Source organism: Protopterus annectens, chromosome 17.part0 (genome assembly GCF_019279795.1).
Source record: "Protopterus annectens isolate FY-2018-M chromosome 17.part0, PAN1.0, whole genome shotgun sequence".
In the NCBI taxonomy this organism is placed as follows: Eukaryota; Metazoa; Chordata; order Ceratodontiformes; family Protopteridae; genus Protopterus; species Protopterus annectens.
In genome coordinates, this window is record NC_056751.1 from 316,401,987 (window position 1) to 316,428,049 (window position 26,063).

Here is a 26,063-nt window from a genome sequence, read left to right on the forward strand (position 1 = left end):
CCTTCCTCCAGAGCTTTAAAAATACATTGAAAAAATTCTTAAGCAAAACATGGCCCTGCTCTTGTTCCACCCTGTCACTCTCCTACTTTGAACACAACAGAAGAGTGTTTGTGGGTTCTGTTCAAGCAGCTTTATTTTATACAAACACATTGCTACATAAGTTTACTGACTTTAACTTAAGTAACTTGTATATAATCTAACAACTGCGATCATGTATGCTCACTCTCTGGCTGCTCTTTCAAAACGGCACTAGGAATTGCACGTGTCTGGAATTTATACATGAACTCATAGTCTTTGACATGCTTCTTAAAGACACAGCACATACACTCTGATCTACATCCTCCCTCTTTGAGAAATAGATTATGCAATGTTATGAGTTTATTTGGCATGCAGATATCACAGGTAATTCTTTGTCATGTATTATACAAGACTAGGTACATATATACACAGGTAAGTCCACGTTGCTGCATATTTCACACTGGGCTTAGATATTCGTCCATATCGTGTGACATAAAACTGGGCATTGAATTTAGCAACTGTAGCTGTCTCAACAAAATGTTCATCCTTTGAAGTATTTGGAACATTTTCAGGAAAGGAATCAGGGGTTTGAACACACTCTGGTATGGGATCAATATTTGGTTCACACTTAGATTTAGAGTTTACATCACAGAAACGATGTTGTGATGATAATTCTGGTACCAGAAGATGTCTGCGATTCCTCCAATAGTCCACAACTTTGGAGTCTACAAGTTAAGATCTTGGCTCTGCACAGATGCTTGTAATCTGACCAATTCAGTCAAAATCTTTCATCATTTGTATTCGTACCGTCTCTCCTTCCCTCAACGGATGAAGTAATCTGCTCAATTTGTCATAACTGGACTTCTGGATATTACGCTTCTCAAACAATCTTGCCTTGATAGTTTTATTGTTCTGAGCTTAAGGCCTCAATAAAGTGGAATTAATGGGTAGCGTAGTTCTGGTTTGCCTGGAATGAAGTCTTTGAGCAGGTAAAACCAAGAATATCGTCACTGGGTATGTTTCTGAGATTAAGCAAATTCAAGAACACATCGGTATTGTCATGCTTTGACCTTTCAATTAATTGCTTTGCACTCTGCATTGCATGTTCAGCTAGAGTTGACTGAGGATATTCACGACTGCTAGTGACATGTACAAAGTCCCATCCTTGTGCAAAGTTCTGAAACAACTGACTAGTAAATTGAGTACCATTGTCAGAAATAACTTTGTGTGGACTACCATGGACTGAGAAATGGCATTTCAACTTACTAATAACAGCAGTGGATGTTAGGTTAGGTAGTAGATCAATCTCAAACCAATTTGAATAAGAGTCTACCAAAACCAAGTAGTGTTGATTGTTCCACTCGAAGATATCAGTGGCTACTGTTGACCAAGGTAGTTGAGGGACTGGACTTAGCCGAAGTGGTTCTCTTTGCCAATGTGGTCTAGTACTATTGCATACTGAACAAGAAGAAAGTACGTTATCAATGTCTTTATGTAATGACGGCCAAAATACTAATTCTCTCGCTCTTCTCTTAGTGGATGCAGAACCTGGGTGACCAAAGTGGAAAATATGGATATATTCTTGTTGTAAGGAAGCAGGATCAACAATTTTAGGACCTTTGAAAATAATGCCATCTTCCATCAACAACTCATCTCAGTAAGGAAAATAGGTTTGCACTTCAGGTGGTACACTAGATTGCTTCAATAGCCATCTGGCATTAATGTAGTGATTGAGCTTTTGCAAAACTGGATCAATCTTTGTGTGATCTCTCAACTCATCAAAGCCTAGTGATAACATTTTTTTTTACTGCCATCACATCAAAGTCAAAATTCTCTGCATCAAGCTATTCTGTCATATTTCTGGGCAATCTGGATAAGGTATCAGCCAGACAGGGCAGTTTGCCTTTCATATAGACCATTTTGAAGTTGTACTTTTGCAACTTGGGCATTATTCAGAAGCAACCGATAATGCCGACATCCTGACAGATAGGTTCAGTGCTAACTTTACCCCCCTCTCACCCTCCAAAGGGCCCATCTTAATACCAGAAGAATGCAAAGCTCCTGTAATCATGGATGAACAAGTAAAGACCACACTCTCCAAAGCCAAGAACACAGCATCCATGGGACCAGACAACATCCCAGGCTGCGTACTGCACAAACTACAGAATGAACTGGCACGCCACCTAAGTACCATGTTCAATCATAGCCTCACCTCAGGCTATGTGTCTAATGAATGGCACACAGCAACAGTTATCCCACTTCATAAAGGGGGTGCCACCACGGACCACAGAAACTACCGCCTCATTAGCCTGACGAGCCTGGTCTGCAAGGCCATGGAACGTATCATCTTGGAGCTTATAAACAAAGACATAGGTAACCTCCAAACCCTGAACTCCACTCAGTTTGGGTTTGTAAAAGATAGAGCATGTCTACTAAACCTGAATGACTTCTTTGAAGCAGTTACTAGCGCCGTAGACGAGGGCAAGGTAGTGCACACAGCCTATCTTGACCTTGCCAAGGCTTTCAATACCATCCCCCACTCTGGAATTATAGATAAATACACTAAACTGAGCATAAATCCCTATGTCACAAGATGGGTGGCCAACTGGCTCACTGACAGAACCCACACAGTAAAAGTAGCCAACTCCAAGTCCGACTTCAGACCAGTGAAGAGTGAGGTACCACGGGGTTCAGTCCTGGGTCCTCTCCTGTTCAGTAGCTACTTCTCTGAAGTGCAGGCCAAAACAGAAGGTCTTTGGCTAACAAAGTTCGCAAATTAATGCAAACTGGGTGCCATAATAGAATCACCTAATGATTTAGACATTCTACAAAAGGGCCTCACAGAGACAGATGCTTGGTGTCAAAGTCATGGCCTCAAGCTAAATGCCAAGAAGTGCACTGTCATCTCCTTTGGGAAAAACTCGGTACCCATGAACTACCACATAGGTGGCAGCTCACTAAACACTGAAAGTGTGATATGAGACCTCTGGACACAAGTGGACAGTAGTCTCTCCTTTGATAACCACATTGCCACAGTAGTCAGGAAATCCTTCTACGTGGCACACCTCAACACAAAAGGGTTCTCCTCTGGAAAAAAGGAGGTCATTATTCCTCTCTACTCACTCTATTCATCCCTCATCAGACCCATTATAGAGTACAATGCCTCGTTCGGCAAGTATCTTAGAAGATACCTACAACAATTGGAAAGCCCACAGAAATACCTCACTAAAGGATTACCGGCCTCAAACAGATGCCATATGCAGACCGTCTCCAAAAACTCCAGCTCTACTCCATCACATATCGCCTACTCAAAGGCGATCTCTTCCTAACATACAAAGCTATGTCAAACCCAGAGCTGTTGGACATCCTACACTTAAAGAAATCCCAATCTCTCTGAACCACATGCTCCAGGGACCTAAACCTTGTCACCACAATAAACAGAACATGCTGGAGGGGATAGATTCTTGTCCCAGAGACTTCCCATACTCTGGAACAAACTACCCATTCATATCAAGCAAAGCTCCTCATTGGCCATCTTAAGAAAAACCTTGATGACTGGATGGGAAATAGGAAATTCACCCTGGGCATCACTTCCGCAGCACTGCTTGACAGGGGCACAGGAAAATAATTTTCTTGGGTGGCGAAAGCCAGGGGAACCTTTTTGGCTAGGCTTATATAGGCCCCAGGGCCAATAGCCTAGTACCTACCTATGAACCTATTCTTTGTAATCTCACTGGAGCAGAATGCAAAGGCTTCTTTAGAATAGTAACTAGAGATTGGTGGTCAGTTTCAATCTGAATAGCTCAACCATAAATATAATCATGAAACTTAGAACATGTAAATACTATTGCCAAAAGCTCCTTCTCAATTTGAGCATACTGCATCTCCGTTTGGCTAAGTGTTCTAGATGCATAGGCTAGTGTTCTGCCCTCTTGAAGTATAACTGCACCAAGACCAAATTTTGAAGAATCACAAGAAAGAGTGACTGATTTGTTCACACCATAGTATCCTAATGTAGATGGGGGTGGCAATTTTCTGCTTAAGGTCTTCAAATGCCTTCTGGTGCTGTTCTAATCATGACCATGCAACATTTTCATGCGTTTGCTCTCTTAAAAGTGCTGTCAACTCACTGAAGTCTGGTATAAACTTGCCTAAATAGTTGACCCCGCCTAGGAAACGCTGTAAAGCTTGTACATTGTCTGGTGCTGGCATCTCAAGAATAGCTGCTTGCTTGGTTGGGTTTGATCTCAAGCCAGTACTGGTATATAAATGACGTACATACGTAACTTCTGGAAGTCTTAATTTGCACTTCAGAGGATTGAGCTTCAAGTTTACTTCATGTGCTCTGTCTAGAGCTTTCTTTAGGTTCCTGTCATGCTCTATTTTACCATTGCCTCCAACCAACAAATCATCTACTATTATGGCACAAGGATAACCCAAAAGAATTTGCTCCATTGCACGTTGAAAGACTTCACTTGCAGAATTTATTCCAAATGGCATCCTTAGGAATCTGTATCTGCCAAACTGAGTACCAAAAGTGGTTAGTAATGAGGATTTGCGATCAACCATCACTTATCAAAATGAACTCCTTGCATCCAAGACAGAAAAACAGTGGCATTTGGTATTAGGGCTGCGACCTCTTCAACTGTGCACATTGAATGATGTGGTCTCTTCAATGCTTTGTTCCAATCTCTTGGGTCAATACATATTCTGATCTCATCTGAGCCGTTTTGTGTGAGCTGCTACCCATGACACCCATTCAGTAGGCTCTGTGACAAGACAAATCACACCTTGCTGTAACAATTTATCCAAATGAGCCTTAAACTTTATCCTGCATAGCTGTCGGAACTCTCAGTCTGACTACTGGAGTGACCTCAGGGTCTAACTTCATGGAATACACAACTGGACGTTTGCCCAACTTGTCATCGAAAACATCAGCATACTGTGAGAAAACAGATTCAGAAAAATTTGAACTAGGAAATGCACTTATGTGATGAACTTCTTTGGCAACAGAACGCAGATTAAATGTCAAACTATCATTGAGACCCAATAAAGACTGTAGTGGTCTTCGGACTACATAGAATAACATGTTGTAACAGTTCTCGGCCAAATAACATGAAAGCATCACTAAGCCTTCGGTTTGAATTTTTCACTTCCATAAGCAACACGTTTTGCACTACTGGCCACACGGAGTTGTTCATTAATTCTCACTTTAGAAAATGTGTCTCTGTGAAGTTACCAGTAATCTGGACAGTAAAAAACACTTTGCTTCTTGCTAATAAATTCACTGCATCAACTCTGTCATCAAGCACTAATACACCATCTACATAGAAAGCTGACTGCTTTGGCTCTACTTGATCAACTTGCTTTTTTGTGTGACCTTTCTTTACAAATGTGTGAGGTTTACCTGATTTGCAAAACTTTTGGAAATGGTTCAATTTTTTTACACTTGTGACATTGCTGACCAAATGATAAGCACTTCTCTCTTTTAGACTCATGATTTGTATCACAATTGCGGCAGTTGACAATAAAGCTAGACTTGGGTTTTGCTGATTTATGCTTGTATTGCACTGACGAAGCTCCTTTCTTAGAACTTGCTGGAAAGCTACGAAGTTTCCTTGCCTTGGTGAACCAGCAGGGGTCGTAGCTGCCATGTGCTTAGGCCTACTTCTGTTTGCCACATGTTGCATACTATCTACATTTGCTCTGAAGCCTGCTGAAACCATGCTCTTGTCACTCATAAGCATACTTGTGTGTTTTTCTATCACCTCATGGATTTGAAAACTCTCTATGGCTTTGACCAACATTAAATCACTGTCATGAAGCAAAATCTTTCTCACAGCAGCATTTATTAATGCTACGCATGAGCCTGTCCTTTATTAACATCTTTTAAGTCACCAAACGGACACATTTTAGCTTTGTTTCTCAGGCCAGTTATAAAAGCTGCAAAGGTTTCCCCTGGTTTTTGATCTCTCTTGTAAAACAAATGCCTCTCTAATGTAATATTTGTCTGGGGGTTACACATTTCTCTGAACTTGCACTTCAAACCCTTGGGGGTCTTCTCTTGACTGACGTCCGCCCTCCCTTATCCAGTTTCATGACTCGAATGTCAGCCTCGTAACATATTTCATTTAATAATTTGTTTTCCTCACTACTTAAATTGTATCTTCTCTTTCCTTTCATACTCTTCTCTTGTAACTTATACATTTCCTCTGTGACCAACCTCTCATATGCAACTAATGTAGGATGTAAAGGGGACGTATATTTACTTTTTTTCTTAAACACATTCTTCTGTACACTTCTTTGGTTGCCCTGAAAGTGTATGGCCAAATTTAACTTCTTCAAGTACAGTGTAAACTCCAATAAAGTATCTACTGCATTGAATGTCTCATAAGGGACATATTTCATGAATTTTGTAAACAACATGAAGTGTGTTTTGTCAAGCTTTAATTGTGTGTAATTGTACAGATATGGGGGGGGGGGCGTAGTACTAGTAGAAACACAGGATTATAACAACAAAATATTTGAAATATTAAAAAATTACAGTAAGTATATGGTATCTTCTATCAATGAAGTAAATATCGGACATAGAAGGATTGATTTATATCTAGAGGAGTTCTTTTTGGACAACAGGATAGATATGAATTTGTATAATTTTTTGAGAGTAGAACATCCAGTACTTGCCGCCATAATAGGGATCCCAAAGATCCATAAAAGTATTGAAGATCCCCCTTACAGGCCCATTATTTCCAGTAGCAGGCCCAAGACATTCCCATATTGGAAAGTAATAGATGGATGGTTAAAACCAATATATGACAGAATGCAACATATAGTAAAAGACTCGTGGGTCTTTTTGAGAAGGTTGAAACTGGAAATTTGGAAGGAAGGGTTAGTGTTTGTAACCACTGATGTGGTGGATTTGCATCCCAAAGGATGAAGGACTAGAAAGGTTTAGTAACAGTATTCAGAAGTACATGAACTTTGAGTGGGAAAAGACAAGTTTAATTTGTGAGTTTATGTCTATTGTACTGGATTTCAATTACATCTGGTTCGAGGGTGAATACTATAGACATAAAAGCAGGGTAGCTATGGGGGTGGTGTGTTCCCGCAAATATGGTGTTACTAGATTGGGAAAGTGAATATATTTTGGATAGTCAATATGCTAGTAAATGTATATGTTACACTAGGTGTTTGGATGATATTTATATTTTATGGGATGGTACAACAAATGAAGTAGATGCATTTGTGAAGTATTTGAATGACATCAGTAGTTATTTAAAATTCACCCATAGTAGTAGCATGACAGGGATAGCATACTTAGACACCTTTATATCGCATGGGACAGCAGGATTTAAATCCAGAATATATAGAAAAGAAACCTTCAGCAACTCATATTTAGAATATACTAGTTGTCACCCACTAAGTCAAAAAAACAGCATCATTAAGGGTCAGTGTACAAGAGCTGCGAGAATGACATCCGATTTCAATGAAATGAAGAAAGAGTTAGAATATATAGGAATATTATTTGGGGAAAGGGGTTACCCCAGATATTTAATTGATGATGTCACTCAATATGTACTGAGAGAATGGGGGAAAATACAAACCACTTCTTGGTATTGGGTTGGAGACATACAGGGGAGAACATGAGAATGAGAAAGAAATTTCATACCATAGAGCTTGTGTAGTAGAGTACAGTCCATATGCTGAGGAGATAAAAAAAAATGAGACAAAATTGGAATATTCTAAGAAGTGACTACTTGGTTCACAGTAAAGTTGGTACAGGGCCTACATATGTTTATAAGACTGGGTCTAACCTAAAAAATAGGTTTGAGAGAGTGAAAGGCAAAATAAAGGGTGATACTGGAGACGGGCACACCAAAAAATGTGGGCAGTGTCAGCAGTGTAAGGAGATTATAGAAGAGAAAATAATTACATTAGGGGACGTCAACCACACTAGAGTAAGGTTTAAGAAAGGGAGTTGTTTATTCCAACATGTACTTAGCCAAGTGTATGGCATGTCCGAGTTACTATGTGGGCAAGACTTGACAGACAATTGAGGAAAAGAATATACGATCATACTTACTGTACAAGGAAAAATTATAAAAACAATGCTTTGTGTAGACACATACTTCAATATGATGCAAGCCATGTGTTTAAGTTTGGGATTTTAGAACAGGTAAAGGTGGACTTAAGGGGAGGAAATGTTAAGGTCAAATTAGCTGAAAAAGAGGTCAAATGGCAACTCAGGTTAAATGCAACCAAAGAACCTGGGTTGAATGACTATATTCCCACTAAATCAGTCTTGGATGCAAGGATATGAATGACATGCTGTAGTAGGGCATGTACGAAGTTAGAAACAAGTGAATAGTAAAATAAAAAAAGAAAGCTGGTACAATAAGAAAGGAGGCAACATGACAGGATATGATGGTTAAATAACAAAAGTGCAATATTGAGTGTTAAGATGTACATATTTTTAACGTAGCACATATGAGCATTTTTATACGTTATACATGTTTTTTTTTTTTTGCATAAATGTGTCCTTATACTATATAATGAAAATGCAATATTGTACGGTCCTTTTTAAAGTATATTTGGTATATATTTTGGTTATTTGGTCGTATATACGCTTACAACTTGGTATTTAATAGTAGTCTTGCTTTACTTATACTTGTGTCCCTTTTTCCCTTATATTCGTTTTGCTCGTTTAAGCCCTTTTCATGCCCATTGTAATTTTCTTTTGCTTGTTTTACTCTGAACATGCCCTTTTTGCCTTAAACATGCTCGTTTTGCTTTTCTGTTAATAATTTCATCAAACACCTTTGTTTTAAACATTTCCCTTAGTTAATAAACCTTTGTGCCTTCCGCTTGCTTATAATGCCCCACTTTGTCTTTCTTACAAAATAAGCAGTTCATAGGTGTGTACTAGGCTAACGGCCCTGGAGCCTTTACAAGCCTAGCCCATAAAAGTGCACTGGCATTGTGCCGCCCGATGTTAGTCCTCAGTGCCTCTATCAAGTAAAGCCACTGGAGTGATCCCCGAGGTGAACTTTCCATTTCCCATCCACTCATCAAGATTTCTCTTGAAGAGGGCCAGTGAGGTGCTCTGTTTGACATGTATAGGAAGTCTACTCCAGAGCATGGGTAGTCTCTGGGTTATGAACATGAACCTGTCCCTCCAGCATGCTCTGTTTATTGTGATAATGAGTTTGAGGTCTCTGGAGCGTGTGGTGTGGAGGGATTGGGATTTTTTTAGATGTAGCATTTCTAACAGAGCTGGGTCAGACGTGGCTTTGTAAGTCAAGCAGAGATCGCATCTTAGTAGATAATATGAGACAGAGAATAGCTGGAGTATTTTGAGTCTGTCCATGTATGACATGTGTTTAAGGCCTAAGATCCTGTTCGTGTGGTACTTTTGTGGCCTTTCCAGCTGTTGCATGCGTCTAGTCAGGTACATGCCAAATGGGGCATTATACCTGATGACTGGCCTAATGAGGGAAGAGTACAGACAGATGATGACCTCTTTCTTTCTGGATGCAAAACCCTTGGTAATGAGATGTGCAACATAGAAGGCTTTCTGACCACAGTGGCAATGTGGTGGTCGAAGGAGAGGTTACTGTCAACCTGTGTCCCCAGATCTCTTATAACACCTTCAGTGTTCAGTGGGCTCCCATCAATTTGGTAATTAGTGGAAATGAATTTTTCATAAAGGGGACGATGACGCATTTTTTAGCATTACGCTTAAGGCCATGGTTTTGACACCAGTCATTGGTCTCATTAAGGCCTTTCTGTAGGATGTCTACATCACTTGGGGAGTTAATAATGACTCACAGCTTGCAGGCGTCTACAAACTTGGTCAGCCAGAGTCCCTCCATGTTGGCCTGGACTTCTGAGAAGTAGATGCTAAACAGGAAAGGACCCAGGACCGATCCTTGTGGGACTCCACTTGTGACTAGTCAGCAGTCTGACTTGGAGTCTACTACTTTCACATTGTGGGTTCTATCTGTGAGACAATTTTTAACCCACCTAGTGATATAGAGGTTGAGGCCTAGTTTGGCGAGTTTATCAATAATTCCTGAGTGGGGAATGGTATCAAAGGCCTTGGCCAGATCGAGGTAGGCTGTATGAACTGCCTTGCCCTCATCCACAGTGGGGGCTTGTCCGGGATATGATAGGGATATGATATATAAAAGTTTGTGTGAATTCTCATTACCTTTTGTTCTTTTCTGCTCTTTTCATGCTAATTTCCCTTAGTTTTACCTTCACTGTCGTCTCTCCACCTCATGGCTACAAATATTCTGTGCAATCCCGGTTCTGACACCATGCTGCTCTCCTACTTTGGACACAATAGAAGAGTCTTCATGGGTTCTGTTCAAGCAGCTTTATTTTATACAAACACATCACTATAGAAGTTTACTGACTTTAACTTAAATAACTTATATACAAAACTAACAACAGCAATCATGCATGTTCACTCTCTGGCTGCCCTTTCAAAATGGCACTAGGAATTGCATGTGCCTGGAATTTATACATGCACGTACAGTTTTTGACATACTTCTTAAAGACACAGCACATACACGCTGATCTATACACCTCACGTTAACTTTATCCCAAATGTTGCATCGTCTTATTTCTTTCTACTCCCTTATCCCCTCTGTCATCCTTCTTCCACCCTGCTTTCTTTCCTGCTTTTACTCCTGACCTACTTCCATCTCACTACTACTATTTTAATAAGACCTACTTCCATCTCGCTACTTAACTATTTAAATAAACCCGCCACTCTGGTCCTTCCTTCACCACACATTTCATTCCTTCACTCCCTACTATCCTACTCTCTAACTTCTCAATTCTAAATGATTGTCATATTTGTATTTGCTGTGTTACTATATCACATCTAATTTGTTATAAATGTGTAAACCGTAAGTGCTCTGTTAAAATGTTTACACTGTAAAATTTCTCTCTCATTTCAAAGCTGTAAATAACTGACCACAAAATAGTTTTGTTTCACTATGGGGTTTTCTCACCAGGCCTCCACTGAAAATGGGGAATTGTTCAGCTGAACTTTCCCAGTAAAATGTCAATCAATCCATAGCTAGATAGACAAATAAATAAGAGTCTTGTTAGTGTCATACCTGAATGCCCTTGGCAGTAAACAATGGTTTAGGTTGTACTTGGAATATACAACATCATCTGTATACTAACTGCAAGAAGTGTCACTCTTCTGGACATGGGCTAAAGGAGTGTTATTAAGATAACTGCAGCCCAGTAATAAGTAACATGTCAGATGAACTCTTTCAAGAGCAGATGGTTTAGTATAGTCATAAATGAGGCTGATACCCATCTAAGCATTAAAAGGTTAAACAAGGTGGATAAGGAATATTTGTTTTTCTGGTTAACTGCATATAAAGCTTATGAGGGAGAGGGAAATAAATGCCATCGCCACATCTTCCTCTTAACACTTTTGACTAAAATAATGTAACTAATTACGTGTTCGTATCAATTAATGATAAATAACGAAAACCTGTTGCAAAAAACAAAAGTGTGCCAACATAAAAAGCAACAATTTTAACAGCAGATCATTACAGTGGTTGCTCACCTGGCACTGCAGAGAAGTATTAGGTTTTGGATAGCCAGTACTGTTGATTGTTCATTTTGTCCAGTTATAAGGTGCCTGTCCAACACTATGTGAACTTCATCTTCTTTGCTGGCTAAAGCAAACATTCTAAGCATTACTACAGGTTCATAAATCTGAATTTTACAGTTAACAGCAAATTTTTGGTGGACTATTTCATAAGACTCCACACTCAAACTCATAATTAAAACCCCAAAACAGCACAAGGTGCGTATTTTATCTGTAATGAATTATAAGGAGAAAAAATGAATTTTGTATCTATAACTTAAATGCTAATGGAAATACAAAGCAAAGCAAAGAAATAAGAAGTTATGTACTCACCATAACGTTCCATCTGAGTAGGTAACTTCATTTGTCAGCAACCTGTGGGTATCGGATCCATCCTGGATCCGAGCCGGCAGCTTTCCAAGCTAGAAATCTGAGCTCTAAGCTCCTCCCCCTTACCCATAACACCCTGCTACCTCCCCTCCAGTCCTCAGATCGAGTTTGCCCAATTACCATACAACACCAAGACAAACAATACCTGAACATCCTAACCTGATGCATACCATAACTGAATCATTCTATCATTCAGGTAACGAAAACCAGGTTAGCGGGAAGGAGGGGGGGGGGTCGGTTACTGACAAATGAAGTTACTCAGATGGAATGTTATGGTGAGTACATAACTTCTTAATCTGAAGTAGTTAACTTCATTTGATCAGCAACCTGTGGGACAGAGTCCCCAGCTACCAAAAAACTTGGGAGGTCCTCAAGGAAGAATATTCCTGAGCACTGCAGAGCCAAAGGCCACCCTCCCTCAGGATATCAGATCTAGTTTATAATGCGAAATAAAGGTATGAAAAGAAGCCCAAGTAGCCGCAGAACAGATGTCATCCAAGGGAACTCTTGACCAAAACGCAGCAGAGGTAGCCATAGAACGGGTAGAGTGAGCATGAACCCCCAAGGGCTCCGGCCAACCAGAAATTTTGTATGTAAGCAAGATGCACTGGGATATCCATCTAGCTAGAGTCACCTTCGTTACTGGTTTACCCAAGGATGGCTTAGCAAATGAAACAAAGAGCTGCTCCGACTTGTGAAAGGCAGCTGTTCTGTGCAAGTAAAAGCGCATTTGTATATGCACATCTAATGAATGCAGTCTGTACTCCCCCTTGTTCTGATAGGGAAGAAAACAGGCAAATTAATGGATTGGTTGATATTAGCCTCGGAAGCCACTTTAGGTAAGAAGGAAGGATTAGTCCTGAGAGATACTCTGTCCTTATGGAAGATAAGATACGGGGGTTTAGTACAAAGGGCCTGAAGCTCAGATACCCTTCTAGCTGAGGTAATAGCAATTAAAGAAGGCAGTTTTCCAAGACAAGAACTTTAAATCAACAGAAGCTGCAGGCTCAAAGGGTGGACCAGTTAGAGCTTGAAGAACTAAGGTTAGGTCCCATGGAGGAACCGCATTCTTGACAGGAGGTCTTAAAAGAAAGGTGCCCTCCTTTAAGAAAGTCTTACAGATCTTAGTGGAAGCTAAGGGGCCAAGATTGTCCCTGATGTGGAAGTGGGAAATGGCCGCCATTTGAACCTTCACAGTAGAAGAACTGGCCCCTTGAAGGAAAATGTGAGATAGAAATTCAAGTACTGCTAGAATGGGAGCCGTGAAAGGGTCCAAATTCCTATGCCAGGCCCAGATGAAAAAACGTTTCCATTTACTGTTGTAGACCTTCCTGATAGAAGGCTTATGCGCCGCCACCAGGATGGATTTAACTGCGGACGAGATACCGGGAGTCCTAGCCACTAACAGAACTGGATCAACCAAGCCGTGAGCTTGAGGTCATCCAGATTCGGAGTTTTCAATCCCGAAGGATGAGAAATCAGATCTGGAATGGGATCCAAGATTCAAGGAGGAGCTATGAAGTTAGACCGTAGGTACGGGAACCAGGTTTGATGAGGCCAGAATGGGGCTATGAGGATAAGCTTGGTCCCCAACCGACAAGCTTTCTGCAAGAATTTTGTCATTAATGGGAGAGGAGGATAAGCATAAAGAAGACCGGATGGTCAAGCATGAACTAGAGCATCTCTGGGGCTCTACCCGGTGGGGGAATTAGAGCGAAAAACTCGCTGCACTTTGTGTTCAAAGGCGATGCGAAGAGATCGCAGCAAGGTTGACCCCATTTGAGGAAGATCTGTTTCTCTACTAAGGGGTTCAGAGACCACTCGTAAGGCGAGAGGATAGTTCGACTCAGTTTGTCCGCTAAAATGTTGGACCAACTCGGAATGTGCGTTGCTAGCAGAAAACAGTTGATGGATATCGCCCACTCCCAAACTCTCATGGCCTCTCGGCAAAGAGTGTAAGACCTGGTCCCCCCCTGTTTGTTGATGTACCAGACCACTGACATGTTGTCTGTCTGAATTGCAATAGTACCCAGAGGAAGAAGGGCGTGGAGAGTTTGCAACGCTAGAAGCACTGCCCTCATCTCCAGAACATTGATATGCAGAATGGTCTCTATTGGAGTCCACGTGCCTTGGACAGTTCTGCCCATGCAATGCCCCCCACCCCTGGCGAGAAGCGTCCGTGGTCACCGTGGCTTGGGGTTGAGACATCAAAAACATCTGCCCTTCCCGAAGCTCTCAGGAATGGAGCCACCAAAGTAGGGAGTCCCTGCAAACTCTGCTGAGGGGAATCGGGGAGTCCAACGTATGTCGAAGGATGGACCACTGGACCTGTAAGGTCCATTGAAGAACTCTCATGTGCAAGCGGGCTAGGGGTGAAAGGTTGATAGCTGCTGCCATGGACCCTAGGGCTCTCAGGACTAATTCTGCTGGTGGGGTCGGAGATTGTAGAAGTGCTAAGACGTGGAGAGTTAAACTGCGGAGTTTGTCTGCTGTCAAAAAAGCCGTGGACTGAAGTGTGTCTATTCTGGCCCCTATGAAGTCCAGGACCTGGACAGGTTGAAGGGATGATTTTTTGTAATTTATAGTGATCCCCAACTGGCGGGCCAAGAGCAGGAAGCAATCCCTGGCTGAGCATAGTAGATGCCTGGTGGGAGAGGCAAGGAGCCAGTCGCCCAGGTAAGGAAAGACCTGTATTCCCTGAAGCCTCAGGTGGGCCGCTACAACTGCCATGACCTTGGTGAACACCCTGGGGGCTGTGGTGAGGCCAAAAGGGAGGACCCTGAATTGGTAATGACTGGCCCCCAACCGAAAGCGGAGAAACCTCCTGGATCTCCTGTCCATGAGAATGTGGTAGTACGCATTCTTGAGGTCTATGGTGCACATCCAGTCATTCTCCTGCAGAAGGGGGAGAAAAGATTGAAGAGTGACCATCCGGAATTTCTCCTTGGCAATGAACAGGTTCAATGTAGACAGGTCGAGAATTGGTCTTAAGTCCCCCGTCTTTTTTGGCACCAAAAAGAACCTTGAGTAATTGCCCGACCCGGACTGGCCTGGGGGGACGTGCTGGATGGCCCTTTTTCTTAGCAGCTTCTTTATTTCTGAAGCTGCCGCCTCCCTCTGACTGGGTGGAACATCGGGGAGGCGCCTCAACTGAGGGGAAGATTTATGAAGGGGATAGAGTAACCTCTGGATATTATTCGGAGCACCCAGTGATCTGTCATGATGGACTCCCAATGTGCTAGGTGTTCCAAAAAATGCCCCCCCGACTGCCTCCAGAGAGGAGCAGTCGGGCAACCCCTCAGGGTTGCTGCACGGGTTGGTCAGAAAAAGGTTCCCTTGACCCGAAATTCTTCGGCCCCCCCCTCTGCCTCTTGGCCAGCGTCCACCTTTACCTCCCCTGCCTCTGAAGGACAAAGGGTCCGGAGTGTAACGGGACTGCTGAGACTTCCGGAACCACATCTTCTTTTGTCCTCTCTGGTTCCTGGAAAAGGACCTTTGAGGAGCCGAGAAGCGGATTCTGATGGCAGACAGCATCTTCCTGTCTTTCTCGTTCTGGAGCAGCGTATCGTGGACGGTCTTGCCAAACAGAGTAGAACCATCAAAGGGAGCATTTGCGAAGGATGCTTTGAAGGGTTCTGCAAAGACGGAGCCAGGCGTGACGCCGTAAGGCGATACCTGCTCCGCTGGCTCTAGCCGCCCCCTCCATGGCATGGGAGAGAAGCCGCATAGAAGTGTTGGATATTGATTTTAGAGTGGCCATGCGAGCTGAGAAAGTTTGTTTGTCCTCGGCCGACATGGACTCCAGAGTAGACCCAGAGTACTCTTTTACTAGATTCCGCTGAAGCCTAATCACATGTGCCAAGTAATTCAGTGCCCTTATGGAAAAGGTGGCTGAAGCAAGCATCTGCTTTCTGATGCGATCCATCGTCAGATACTCCTTGTCGGGAGGATGGACTGAGGAACTATCCTGCACCAGTTCCTTCTTGGAGGCAGCCGCCACCACCATGGCATCTACCGGGGAACCTTTACTCCAAGCTGTCTTGTCTGTCGGGGGACTAAGGATCTTATCTGGTCTCCTGGGGATTGGCTCTACAGTGTTCGGCTCCTTCCACGCCCTGGTAGTAATTAGGTCTACCAGGGGGTCGGCCGGAGGGGACACCCAAGAGGTAGACAGGCCTGCATCAAACGCCTCCAGAAACACCGACTCATCTGAGGAAGATTTCTGGGCTGACCACCCCCCTCTAATGTGCAGCATCTCCATAATGTCTCCAAAGGAGACGTCCTCGGGAGGTGACCTGGGGGAACCTTCCCCTTCCTCCAAGTCAGTGTCTTCCGTGAGGGACCCGGGGGAATCCAAGTGCCTCCTTTTACACTTTCGTTTGTGAGGGACCTCCTCAGCGGGACTGTCCAAGGAGGGCTCACCAACGGGGTCATGCTCCTCTACAGGAACTAGCTGGGGCGTAGACGCAGGCTGTCCCTGGGGCCGGATGATGGAAGACAGGCCCATCTGCGAGGGAATGGCGGGTGGATCCGTAGCATGAGCCGGGGACCTCGAATCCCTCGGGAGGACCCTCTCCACCACGTCAAAAGCCGAAGGTGAACCACTCTCCCTGGGATCCGAGAGCAGCCCCCTCAGATCTGACGTGTGGATCGGCGCCAGAGCCGAAGCAATTGGACTCAAAAGGGAAGTGTGCTCCGACCGCTTCGGAGCCGAAGGCACACTCACCCCTCCGGATCCGAGGCTCGGCTCATGGCCCTGAGAGCTCAGATCCGAAAAGGGACCCGATAAACTCAAAGGTAAGGCTGGCGTCGAAGTAGCGATTACTACTGGTGCCGACTCCCCGTCTCCGAAACCCAATAATGGATCAGAGAAGGAGCAATGGAGGCAAAGAAGGGGGCCGAGCTCCCCCCTGGGGGGGGGCGCGGCAAGATCACTCCCATCTGCATCTGGGCCTGAAGGAAGCGACGCATCATCCGGTCCATGTCCGCGTCAGAAAGGCTCCTCGTAGACCTAGAAGAGGCAGCCGAGGCTGGCTGGGAAGGCCGCCTGGACGACCTTAAAGGTGGCTGGGGCTCCTCTGCCGGCTCCAAAGAGAAACGTGGGGAACGGAGCCAAGAGGGAGAGGACCCGGGAACCTTCAAGGGAGAACAGAGCTGCTTAGCCAGCAGGGCCAAGGGGCTGAGTCGGCCCACTGCTTGTGGCTCCTATGCCTCTCCCTGTCTTTGTCTCTCTCTTTCTCCCTCTCTCTCTCTTTTCTTTTTTGCTAGGGTCCCTCTCACCCTGGGACACAGTGGGAGGTTGAGTCCCGGCCGGGGGAGCAGGAACCGTAGGCTGAACAGCCGCAGCCGTGACTGGCACCACTGAGGGAGAGTAGAATCCGCGGGTAAAAGGCCCGCTAAGATTAACTTGTTCCTCCTGTCTCTCAGAGTCCGGGGGTTAAAGGCAGCACATATATGGCAGCCTGATGACAAATGTGCAACCCCCAGGCAAAGAATGCACTGAGTGTGGCCATCGGCTGGGGACAGTTTATGGCCACACTCAGAGCATTTGAAAAAAATGGCCTTAGGGCCTTCGGCCATGTCAAACACAATCACACTCCCTAACACACAGATAAGGGGAATACACTAAAGTTAAACTAAACTAGTCTAAGTGATCGACTATCACACACACACACACACACACACACACACACACACACACACACACACACACACACACACACTTTTTAACTGTAAAAAAAAAAAGAGAGAAATTTCCTATCCTTCTCTTACCTAATCGCAAGGAGCTCATCACTCGTGCTTATAGAAGCCGCAGCAAACGAGATCTGAGGACTGGAGGGAGGTAGCAGGGTGTTATGGGTAAGGGGGAGGAGCTTGGAGCTCGGATCTCTAGCATGGAAAGCTGCCAGCTCAGATCCAGGATGGATCCGATACCCACAGGTTGCTGATCAAATGAAGTTAACTACTTCAGATCATAACATATGTACAGGCTGTCCTGATACAATTGCAAATGCAGGAATAGTGTTTGTGGATGACGTGTGAAATAATGAGGCATATTTATCTAGGGGCTAAATATGTCTTGGTTCTTATGTTTAGTGAGCACACAAATACACAGTAGTCAAGAAGCAGCATGAAGCAAAAATCAGTCTGGTACGGCAGCCACGCAATAAACCAAGGACTGTATGTCTGAGTTCTTGTTAGTACTAGAAAGTGGAAATGAGGTAGCTCAAAAACCACAAGAGTCGTAGTATAAATCCTGAACGTAAGTTTATTCAATGTAACACAATACGTTTTCGTTACTGTTACAAACAGTAACTTCTTCAGAGGAATAACCAGAACCATAGTAATGCGCCAAATTTAAACTAAGAGAGGGGTGGTTTCTCAAATTAGTGTGTCATAGACATAAATCACGGGTCAATTGTGAAAACGCTAGACCCCAGATAAAAGAAAAATAAAAAGACTGTAAAAATATGTGATAACAGAAGTAGTTATCATATTGTAACCACGCAATAAAAAGATTTTTATCTTAAAATGTAAATTATAATCTAAATTAAAATATACAAAGCAGAAATACTCCAGTGTAGAAGTTTTAAATAATTAACAGTCTTACATGTACCACGAAAGGATTTAATCGTAGTGTGTGTACATATACACCCTAAAAGTTAGACTAGTAAAATATTAAACATACCAGATCAACATCCATTAGTATAAAAATTATTTAAAAAAACACAAAACATAAACCTGTGTTCATACTATAGGAATTATGTTTTTTACCTCATGAGGCTTTTCAATTTCAAAATACAAGATATATTGCAATTTTCGTTAAGTCCAGGGACATTAAACGCATTAAGGCTGAGTTGCCACTCTAATTCCCTGGCTTCTAACATTAAAGAAGATGGACCACCTCTGACATCGGGGGGTACTTGGTCTATGCCTTGAAAATAAAAACTATGACCTGGGTTGGTATCAATGTGTTTCGCCAAAGCATTTTCTTTCTTGTTTTTCCTAACGGCGTAAATATGCTCATACAACCTATCCCGCAACCTGCGGTCAGTTTTGCCCAAGTAGAAAGCAGGGCAACAGTCACAGGTGGCTAAATAAATGATGTTTTTTGATTCGCAATTGAACCTGTAATTAATGGAAATTTTTTTGTTTTTTACTGTAAAAGAGCTGCCACTCCTAATGTATCTACAGAAGTTGCATGCACGACAGGTGAATGTACCTTTAATTCTAGTTAAAGTTGGATAGCTTTTCCTTTCCAAAATCATTTTTAAATTGGCTCCTGTCCTAAAAACAAAAGTAGGGAAAGGACCCAATTTATCCACTAAAGGTTGACTACTCTTAATAAAGTGCCAGTTTTTAAAGAAAATAGATCGAATTAACTCAACATCCTTGTTAAAAGTCGTTACAAAACTAGTGTTGTAGCTTTTAGTTAAAGTTACAGAGTCTGAAGTCCATAGACCTTGTGTTAAGTATTCTGAAGTAGCAATATTATTGGAAACATCAAGTGTCAAAGTGTCAATATTACAAACAGAATGAATGTCGGCGGGGATTGTAGGTAGTATACATTTTGAAGCTAAAAGGGGGATGTACACCCCATTTCTACGTTTAAATTCTAACTCCTTAAACAGATCGTCAATAAGTGTTACTGGGTAACAGCGATTCATAAACATGTCCTTTAATAGTTGGCATTCAGTATAAAAAGTGTCGTCAAGAGAACACATTCTCACAGCTCTTATAAATTGACCCTTGACAATTGACCGTTTCTGTTTATAAGGGTGAGCACTAGAAAAATGCAAAAAAGAATTTCAGTAAGTGGGTTTCCTAAAGACACAGGAATGAAGCAAGTCCCTACTATAATCCTTAGTTAATTTGACATCTAGGTAATCGATAGATGACGTGTCAAAGTGATGGGTAAACCCTCCCATGCGACCTTTGATTGATGGACGTTCATCTTTGACATACCCATGTGCGAAATTTAGAAGTTATGTACCTACCATAACGTTCCATGTTAGTTGTCTTCTCTCGCCTTCTTTCTTGCTGGATGGGTTCGGAGCCGATCCTCGGCTCCGACTCGGCACTTGCTTTAGCTTGAGAACTCCTTTTACCAGCTCGAGGCTACCCTATATCCCATGATGCAAGGCGGAACTACCTCAGATCTCGTTTGGTAGCTAACCTACCCTGCTAAAGACTAACCTAACATAATTAGGAACACAAATTCATAATAGAAGTCCCCATATGAAGGCTCAGGAGGAAAACAACCTGATAGGAACTTTTCAAGATCTGTCCAGGCCAGGGGGAAGGAGGGAGGGACACAAGAAAGAAGGCGAGAAGACAACTAACATGGAGCGTTATGGTAGGTACATAACTTCTAAATGTTAAGTTGTCAATCTCGCTTCATTCTTGCTGGATGGGACCGCGTCCCTAGCACCTGTATCCCGGGTGGCTCAATGGAACAGACTCTTGAGAACTGTGGAACCAAAACTGGCCCTATCTCTGGAGGCCAAGTCCAATTTGTAATGAGAGACAAAGGTATGAGGCGTGGCCCAAGTAGCTGCTGCACAAATGGTATCAATAGGTAGCCTATCCTGAAAGGCTGCAGAAGTGGATAGACTCCTGGTTGAGTGTGCTTTTGGTTTTGAAGATAGCTGTTTACCTCTGAGAGAGTACACATAGGAAATGGTGGAAGTCAACCATCTGGATAAGGTCACTTTAGAAACTGGAAGACCTATCCTGTTTTCTGCACAGGAGACAAATAATTGGTCCGATTTTCTGAATTGTTTAGTTCTATGCAAATAGTACCTGAGCTGACGATGGACATCCAAAAAATGCAGTTTCTGTTCAGCTCTGTTGGAATAGTTTGGGAAAAAGACTGGTAGATCTATAGATTGGTTAATATTGGTTTGAGACACAACTTTGGGGAGAAAGGAAGGGTTCGTTCTTAATGATGCCCTGTCCTTATGAAAAACCAAATAAGGGGAACGAATGCAGAGAGCTTGAATCTCAGAAACCCTTCTTGCAGAAGTGACAGCCAGTAAAAATATAGTTTTCCAGGTCAATAACTTCAAAGAACATGAAGCCGACGGTTCGAAAGGAGGTAGTATCAAGGATGCTAACATTAAGTTTAGATCCCATTGTGGAGGAGGATGCTTTATAGGTGGTTTTAGGAGAAAAACTCCTCTTAGAAAGGCCTTGCACAATCTATGAGACATAATGTTATTGTCATGCAAGCCAACATGATACTTGGAAATAGCAGTCAGTTGTACTTTGACTGTAGATGACGAGGATCCTGAATGAAAAACCTCCGCCAGGAAATCTAAAACAGAATGTACAGGAGCAGTGAAGGGATCAATATTCCTGGAATTTGCCTAAATAGAAAAACGTCGCCACTTGCTAGCATAAGCAGTCCTAGTGGACGACTTTAAAGAAGACACTAAGATGTCTCTGACAGAATCAGAAATCATCGGTAGCCTGGCTAGGGAAGGAAGTGGAGCAACCAAGCAGTGAGGTTGAGAGAATGAATGGCCCGGTGCTGCTGACCCGACTGGTGGATCAAAAGATCCGGAACTGGGTCCAGATGCCAGGGCTGCACCAGAAGGTGACGATGCAGAGACGGAAACCAAATTTGTCGAGGCCAATATGGGGCAATGAGGATCAACTTGGCTCTCAAAACGTTGGCTTTCTGAATGACTTGTGGAATCAAGGGAAAGGGAGGAAAAGCGTATAGAAGTCCCCGGGGCCAATCCTGGGTTAGAGAGTCTCTCAGGGGTTGGCCTGGTAGGGGAAAGAGAGTGAAGAAATCGGGGCACTTGTTGTTTTGAGGAGTAGCAAAAAGATTGCAACAAGGAGTACCCCACTTCAGAAATATCTGATCCACTACAGATTGATTGAGAGACCACTCGTGAGGCATCAGAATGGATCTGCTCAGCCTGTCCGCCAATAGGTTGGACCTGCCGGGGATGTGCGTTGCTATCAGAAACCGATGAGAGGAGATCGCCCATTGCCAAACCAAAGTCTGAGAGCTTCTTGACATAACGGATAGGACCTGGTCCCGCCCTGTTTGTTGATTTACCAGACCACGGACATGTTGTCCGTTTGTACTGCAATAGTCCCCGTGGGAAGAAAGTCGTTGAGGGCTTGCAACGTTAAAAGCACTGCTCTCATCTCCAGGACATTTATGTGCAGATGGTATTCTATGGGTTGCCACGTCCCGTGGACCATCCTGCCCTGATAATGCCCCCCCCACCCGATCAGAGAGGCATCCGTAGTGACTGTGGCAACTGGAGGAGGGGGAATAAAAGGTCGGCCTTGATGAAGAAGAGGGGAAGATATCCACCAATTTAGATGAGCTCTGCACGACTGTGTGACTAAGATTTCGTGCCTCATCGGAAGACTGTGGTACGACCACTGTGTGAATAGCATCCACTGCAGAAGACGCATGTGGAAGCGAGCCAGTGGTAGAAGAACAATGGCCGCAGCCATAAGACCTAGAGCCTTCAGTATAAATCTGGCTTTGATCTTGTTGCTCTGCAATAGAATCCGAACAAATTTTTGGATGTCCAGGATTCTTTGATCTGTTAGTTTGGCTAACATTTTGACGGTGTTTAATTCTGCGCCTATAAAGGTGATAGATTGGCAAGGCAGCAGAGAAGATTTTTCGAAATTTACTGAAATTCCCAAACTCCTGCAAAGCTGTAGAGTGTAGTCTCTGGACTGAAGAAGCTGACACTTGGTGGTGGCGGAGAGGAGCCAGTCGTCCAAGTAGGGAAACACCTGGAATCCTTGACGTCTCAGATGAGCTGTGACCACTGCCATGCATTTGGTAAACACTCTGGGGGCTGAAGTGAGGCCAAAGGGCAGTGCTCTGAATTGGTAATGACTGGTCCCTAGCGGCGGAGAAACCTTCTGGAGCGTCTGTGAATCTTTATGTGATAATACGCATCCTGAAGGTCTATAGAGCACATCCAGTTGTCCTTGCCCAGAAAGGGCAGAATGGACTGAAGCGTGACCATCCGGAATCTTGCCTTCTTGACAAATCTGTTTAGATTGCTCAGGTCTAATATTGGTCTCCAATCTCCCGTCCTTTTGGGGACCAAAAAGAATCTCGAGTAGACGCCGGATCCTACCTGGTCTGCCGGCACAGTCTGGACGGCTCTTTTTTCTAGGAGCTTTGAAACCTCCTGTTCTGCCAAATCCCTTTGACCGGGTAAGATGTCTGGTAGGGATTGTAGCGGTACGGGAAACCTTTCGAAGGGGATTTTGTAACCCTCGGATATGATCGACTGTACCCACTTCTCTTGAGATAGGGATTGCCAGGCTACTGGGTACAGCGAAATCCTTCCCCTGACTGCCTCCAAGGGTGGACAGTCGGGCAACACCTCAGGGATGCTGAAAGGGCTTCTCAGGAAGAGACTCCCTGTTGCCCTGGTTCTGAGGACCCCCCCTGCCTCTAGGGCGGCGTCTATTATTGTTACCCCTCTGCCTCTGGGGGGTAAACTGACCACGTGCGTCCGGTGTAGCTCCTTGGGCTTTACGGAACCACATCTTCCCCCCCTTCTGACCCTTGGGATATGGTCTAGAAGGAGTGGAAAACTGGACTCCAACGGCAGAAAGAGTTTTACCGTCCTGCTCACACCTGGTCAAGGTATCCTTCACCTGAGGTCCGAACAAAGCCGAACCATCAAAGGGGGTATTAGTGAAGGACGCCTTAAAAGGGTCCGCAAAATTACAAAGCCGCATCCAGGCTTGGCGTCTAAGAGCAACTCCTGTGCCTGCGGCCCTACTCGCTCCATCGGCCGCATAGGATATGAGCCGCATGGAGGAGTTAGATATGGAATTCAGGATTGCAAGCTGCGAGGCAATCTTTTCTTGAGCCCCAGCAGCAGAAGGATCCTGGACTACTTCACCCAGTTCCTTGAGAATATCTCGTTGAAGCCTGGTGAAGTGACAAAGGTAGTTCAGCGAACGCATAGCAAAGGTCGCTGAAGAAAACATCCGCTTTCCATACCTGTCCATGGTCCTAGAATCCTTGTTAGGAGGATGGACAGGTACTGAAGGATCCGCCAGTTCCTTCTTAGTGGCCGCCGCCACCACCATAGCATCCACAGAGACACCCTTGGAAAGGAACTGTTTGTCTGTAGGGGCCGTGATGAATTTGGATGGTCTCCTAGGGACAGGTTCCACAGAATCTGGAGCCGCCCACGCCTTCCGAGCCACTACCTGTATAAGTGGGTCGAAAGGCGGAGACACCCAGGAGGTGGAGGGTCGGGATCCAAAAGCCTCCAGGTATACCGACTCATCCTCGGAGGGATCAATGGCTGGCCAATTCCCCCTCTGTTTGAGGAGCTCAAGGATGTCTGAAAAAGAGACATCCTCAGAGGGGGATCGTGGGGAACCCTCCGACTCATCTAAGTCGGTATCCGATGTAGTAGACTCGGGGGAGTCTGTGTGTTTCCTCTTACACGTCCTCTTCCGAGGGGGTTCACCTGCAGGATCAGGAGAAACTTCGGAAGAGGAGGAAATTCCCAATGGGGAAACCTGGGGCGATGGATCCCTGGGCCTGAGAGCAAGAGGCTGGCAAGAGGCGTCTGCAGGCACTGATGAGGGAGGAGCTAGAGGGATGGACCGTTGACCAGGCTCAGAGGCCAGGACACTCCTCATCACCTCAAAGGCTCCCCTCCCCGGGAGGCCGGAAAATCCCCGCTCCGAGGAAACAGGAACTCCCGGCTCCACTGAGAGGGAAGGCTCCGAGGCCGATGTCGGCGCCGAGCTTACCAGAGCCGAAGCCCCGAGAGGGAGAGCGGGGTCGGACAAGGGTCCGATGCCACTAGCCCCCTCGGAGCCGACAAGAGAAACCCGATGACCGGATCCCTCCAAGGAAGGTCTCAAGGTGGAGATCGGAGCCGAGGACGATGGAGCCGAAGGATGTATCGGCTCCGGCACCGAAACAGTCGCTGTCCCGAGAAGCTCCGGCTCCGAACTCTGGTGTAGAGTCGGAGGAGGAAGTTCAAGGGGTGAGGCTATAGCCGCAGTCTGTTGAGATGGGCTATGGAGCATTTGAGCCAGTGCCTGAGACTTCAACAGCCTGCTTACCACCCTCTCCAAGTCGTGGTCAGACAGCCTGGAAGACATCGAAGATCGGCTCCGATGGCTCCGCTCCGACAAAAGAGGAGACCCCGGAGCCGAGTGGATACTCAGTAACGAAGGGGACCGAGATCTCTTTCGGGACGAAGCCATCGGAGCCGAAGTCCCCTGAACTCCAGATGGGGCCGAAGGTTTCTCGGCTCTGATGCTGGATAAGGTGTCGGCTCCAGCCGGAGCCGACAAGGCTACAGTAGACAAGGTATCGGAACCAGCCGGCACCGAACCCACTACTTTTAAGGTAGATACATCGGTTCCAGCCGGAGCCGATCTCGGCTCCGATGGAGCCGGAGCCACCGGAGGAGGCTTGGATACTGAAGCCTGAGCCTTCGGTGGCTTAGAAAGTTTCCCAGACCCTGCTTTAGAGGGAGAACCTTCTGGCTTAAGTAAGCCACGGAGGATAAGCTTATTCCTCCTTTCCTGCAGGACTCTCTGGCTAAAAGAGTGACACAAAGCACAGGAGTCCTGCAGGTGCAAAGGCCCCAGGCAATAAACACAAGAAGTGTGACCGTCTGTCAGAGACATTTTCTGACAGCACGAGTCACACTTCTTGAAGCCTGAGACCTTGCCTTCCCTAGACATAACCTAGGAGGAAGTAACACACACAAACCCCAACAAACACACAAATGAATCCCCTAACACACAACACACAGGAAGGGATTAACCAATGGGGTTTTAGGCCTAACTAAAAACTTTTCACTAAAGGTTATAACAAGATTATAAAGTTTGAAAAACAAGGGAATAGGGTGGGCTGTAACTCACTACAGACTATAAATGAGGATACAAGGGGAAATAAAACCCTAACTAAGCTTCTCTTTTCTTTAACAAGAAATTCACTTACCTCTGCTGGTAAAGGAGACCTCTTTCGCTAAGCGGCAAACGAGATCTGGGGTAGTTC

At 44.6% G+C, this 26,063-nt stretch overlaps 1 protein-coding gene across 2 annotated transcripts in view; it reads right to left on the bottom strand.

The window, feature by feature from the left end:
- Positions 1–26,063, bottom strand: part of GATD1 (glutamine amidotransferase class 1 domain containing 1) — a 519,450-nt gene that overhangs the window by 46,887 nt on the left and 446,500 nt on the right. The window contains exon 7 of one of the 2 annotated variants that reach the window (XM_044059715.1): positions 11,612–11,723. In XM_044059715.1, the coding sequence (XP_043915650.1) occupies positions 11,612–11,723 (112 nt within the window). Of the gene's footprint in view, positions 1–11,607; positions 11,724–26,063 lie in introns of those variants that run through there. The other variant, XM_044059716.1, reaches the window with a different exon arrangement.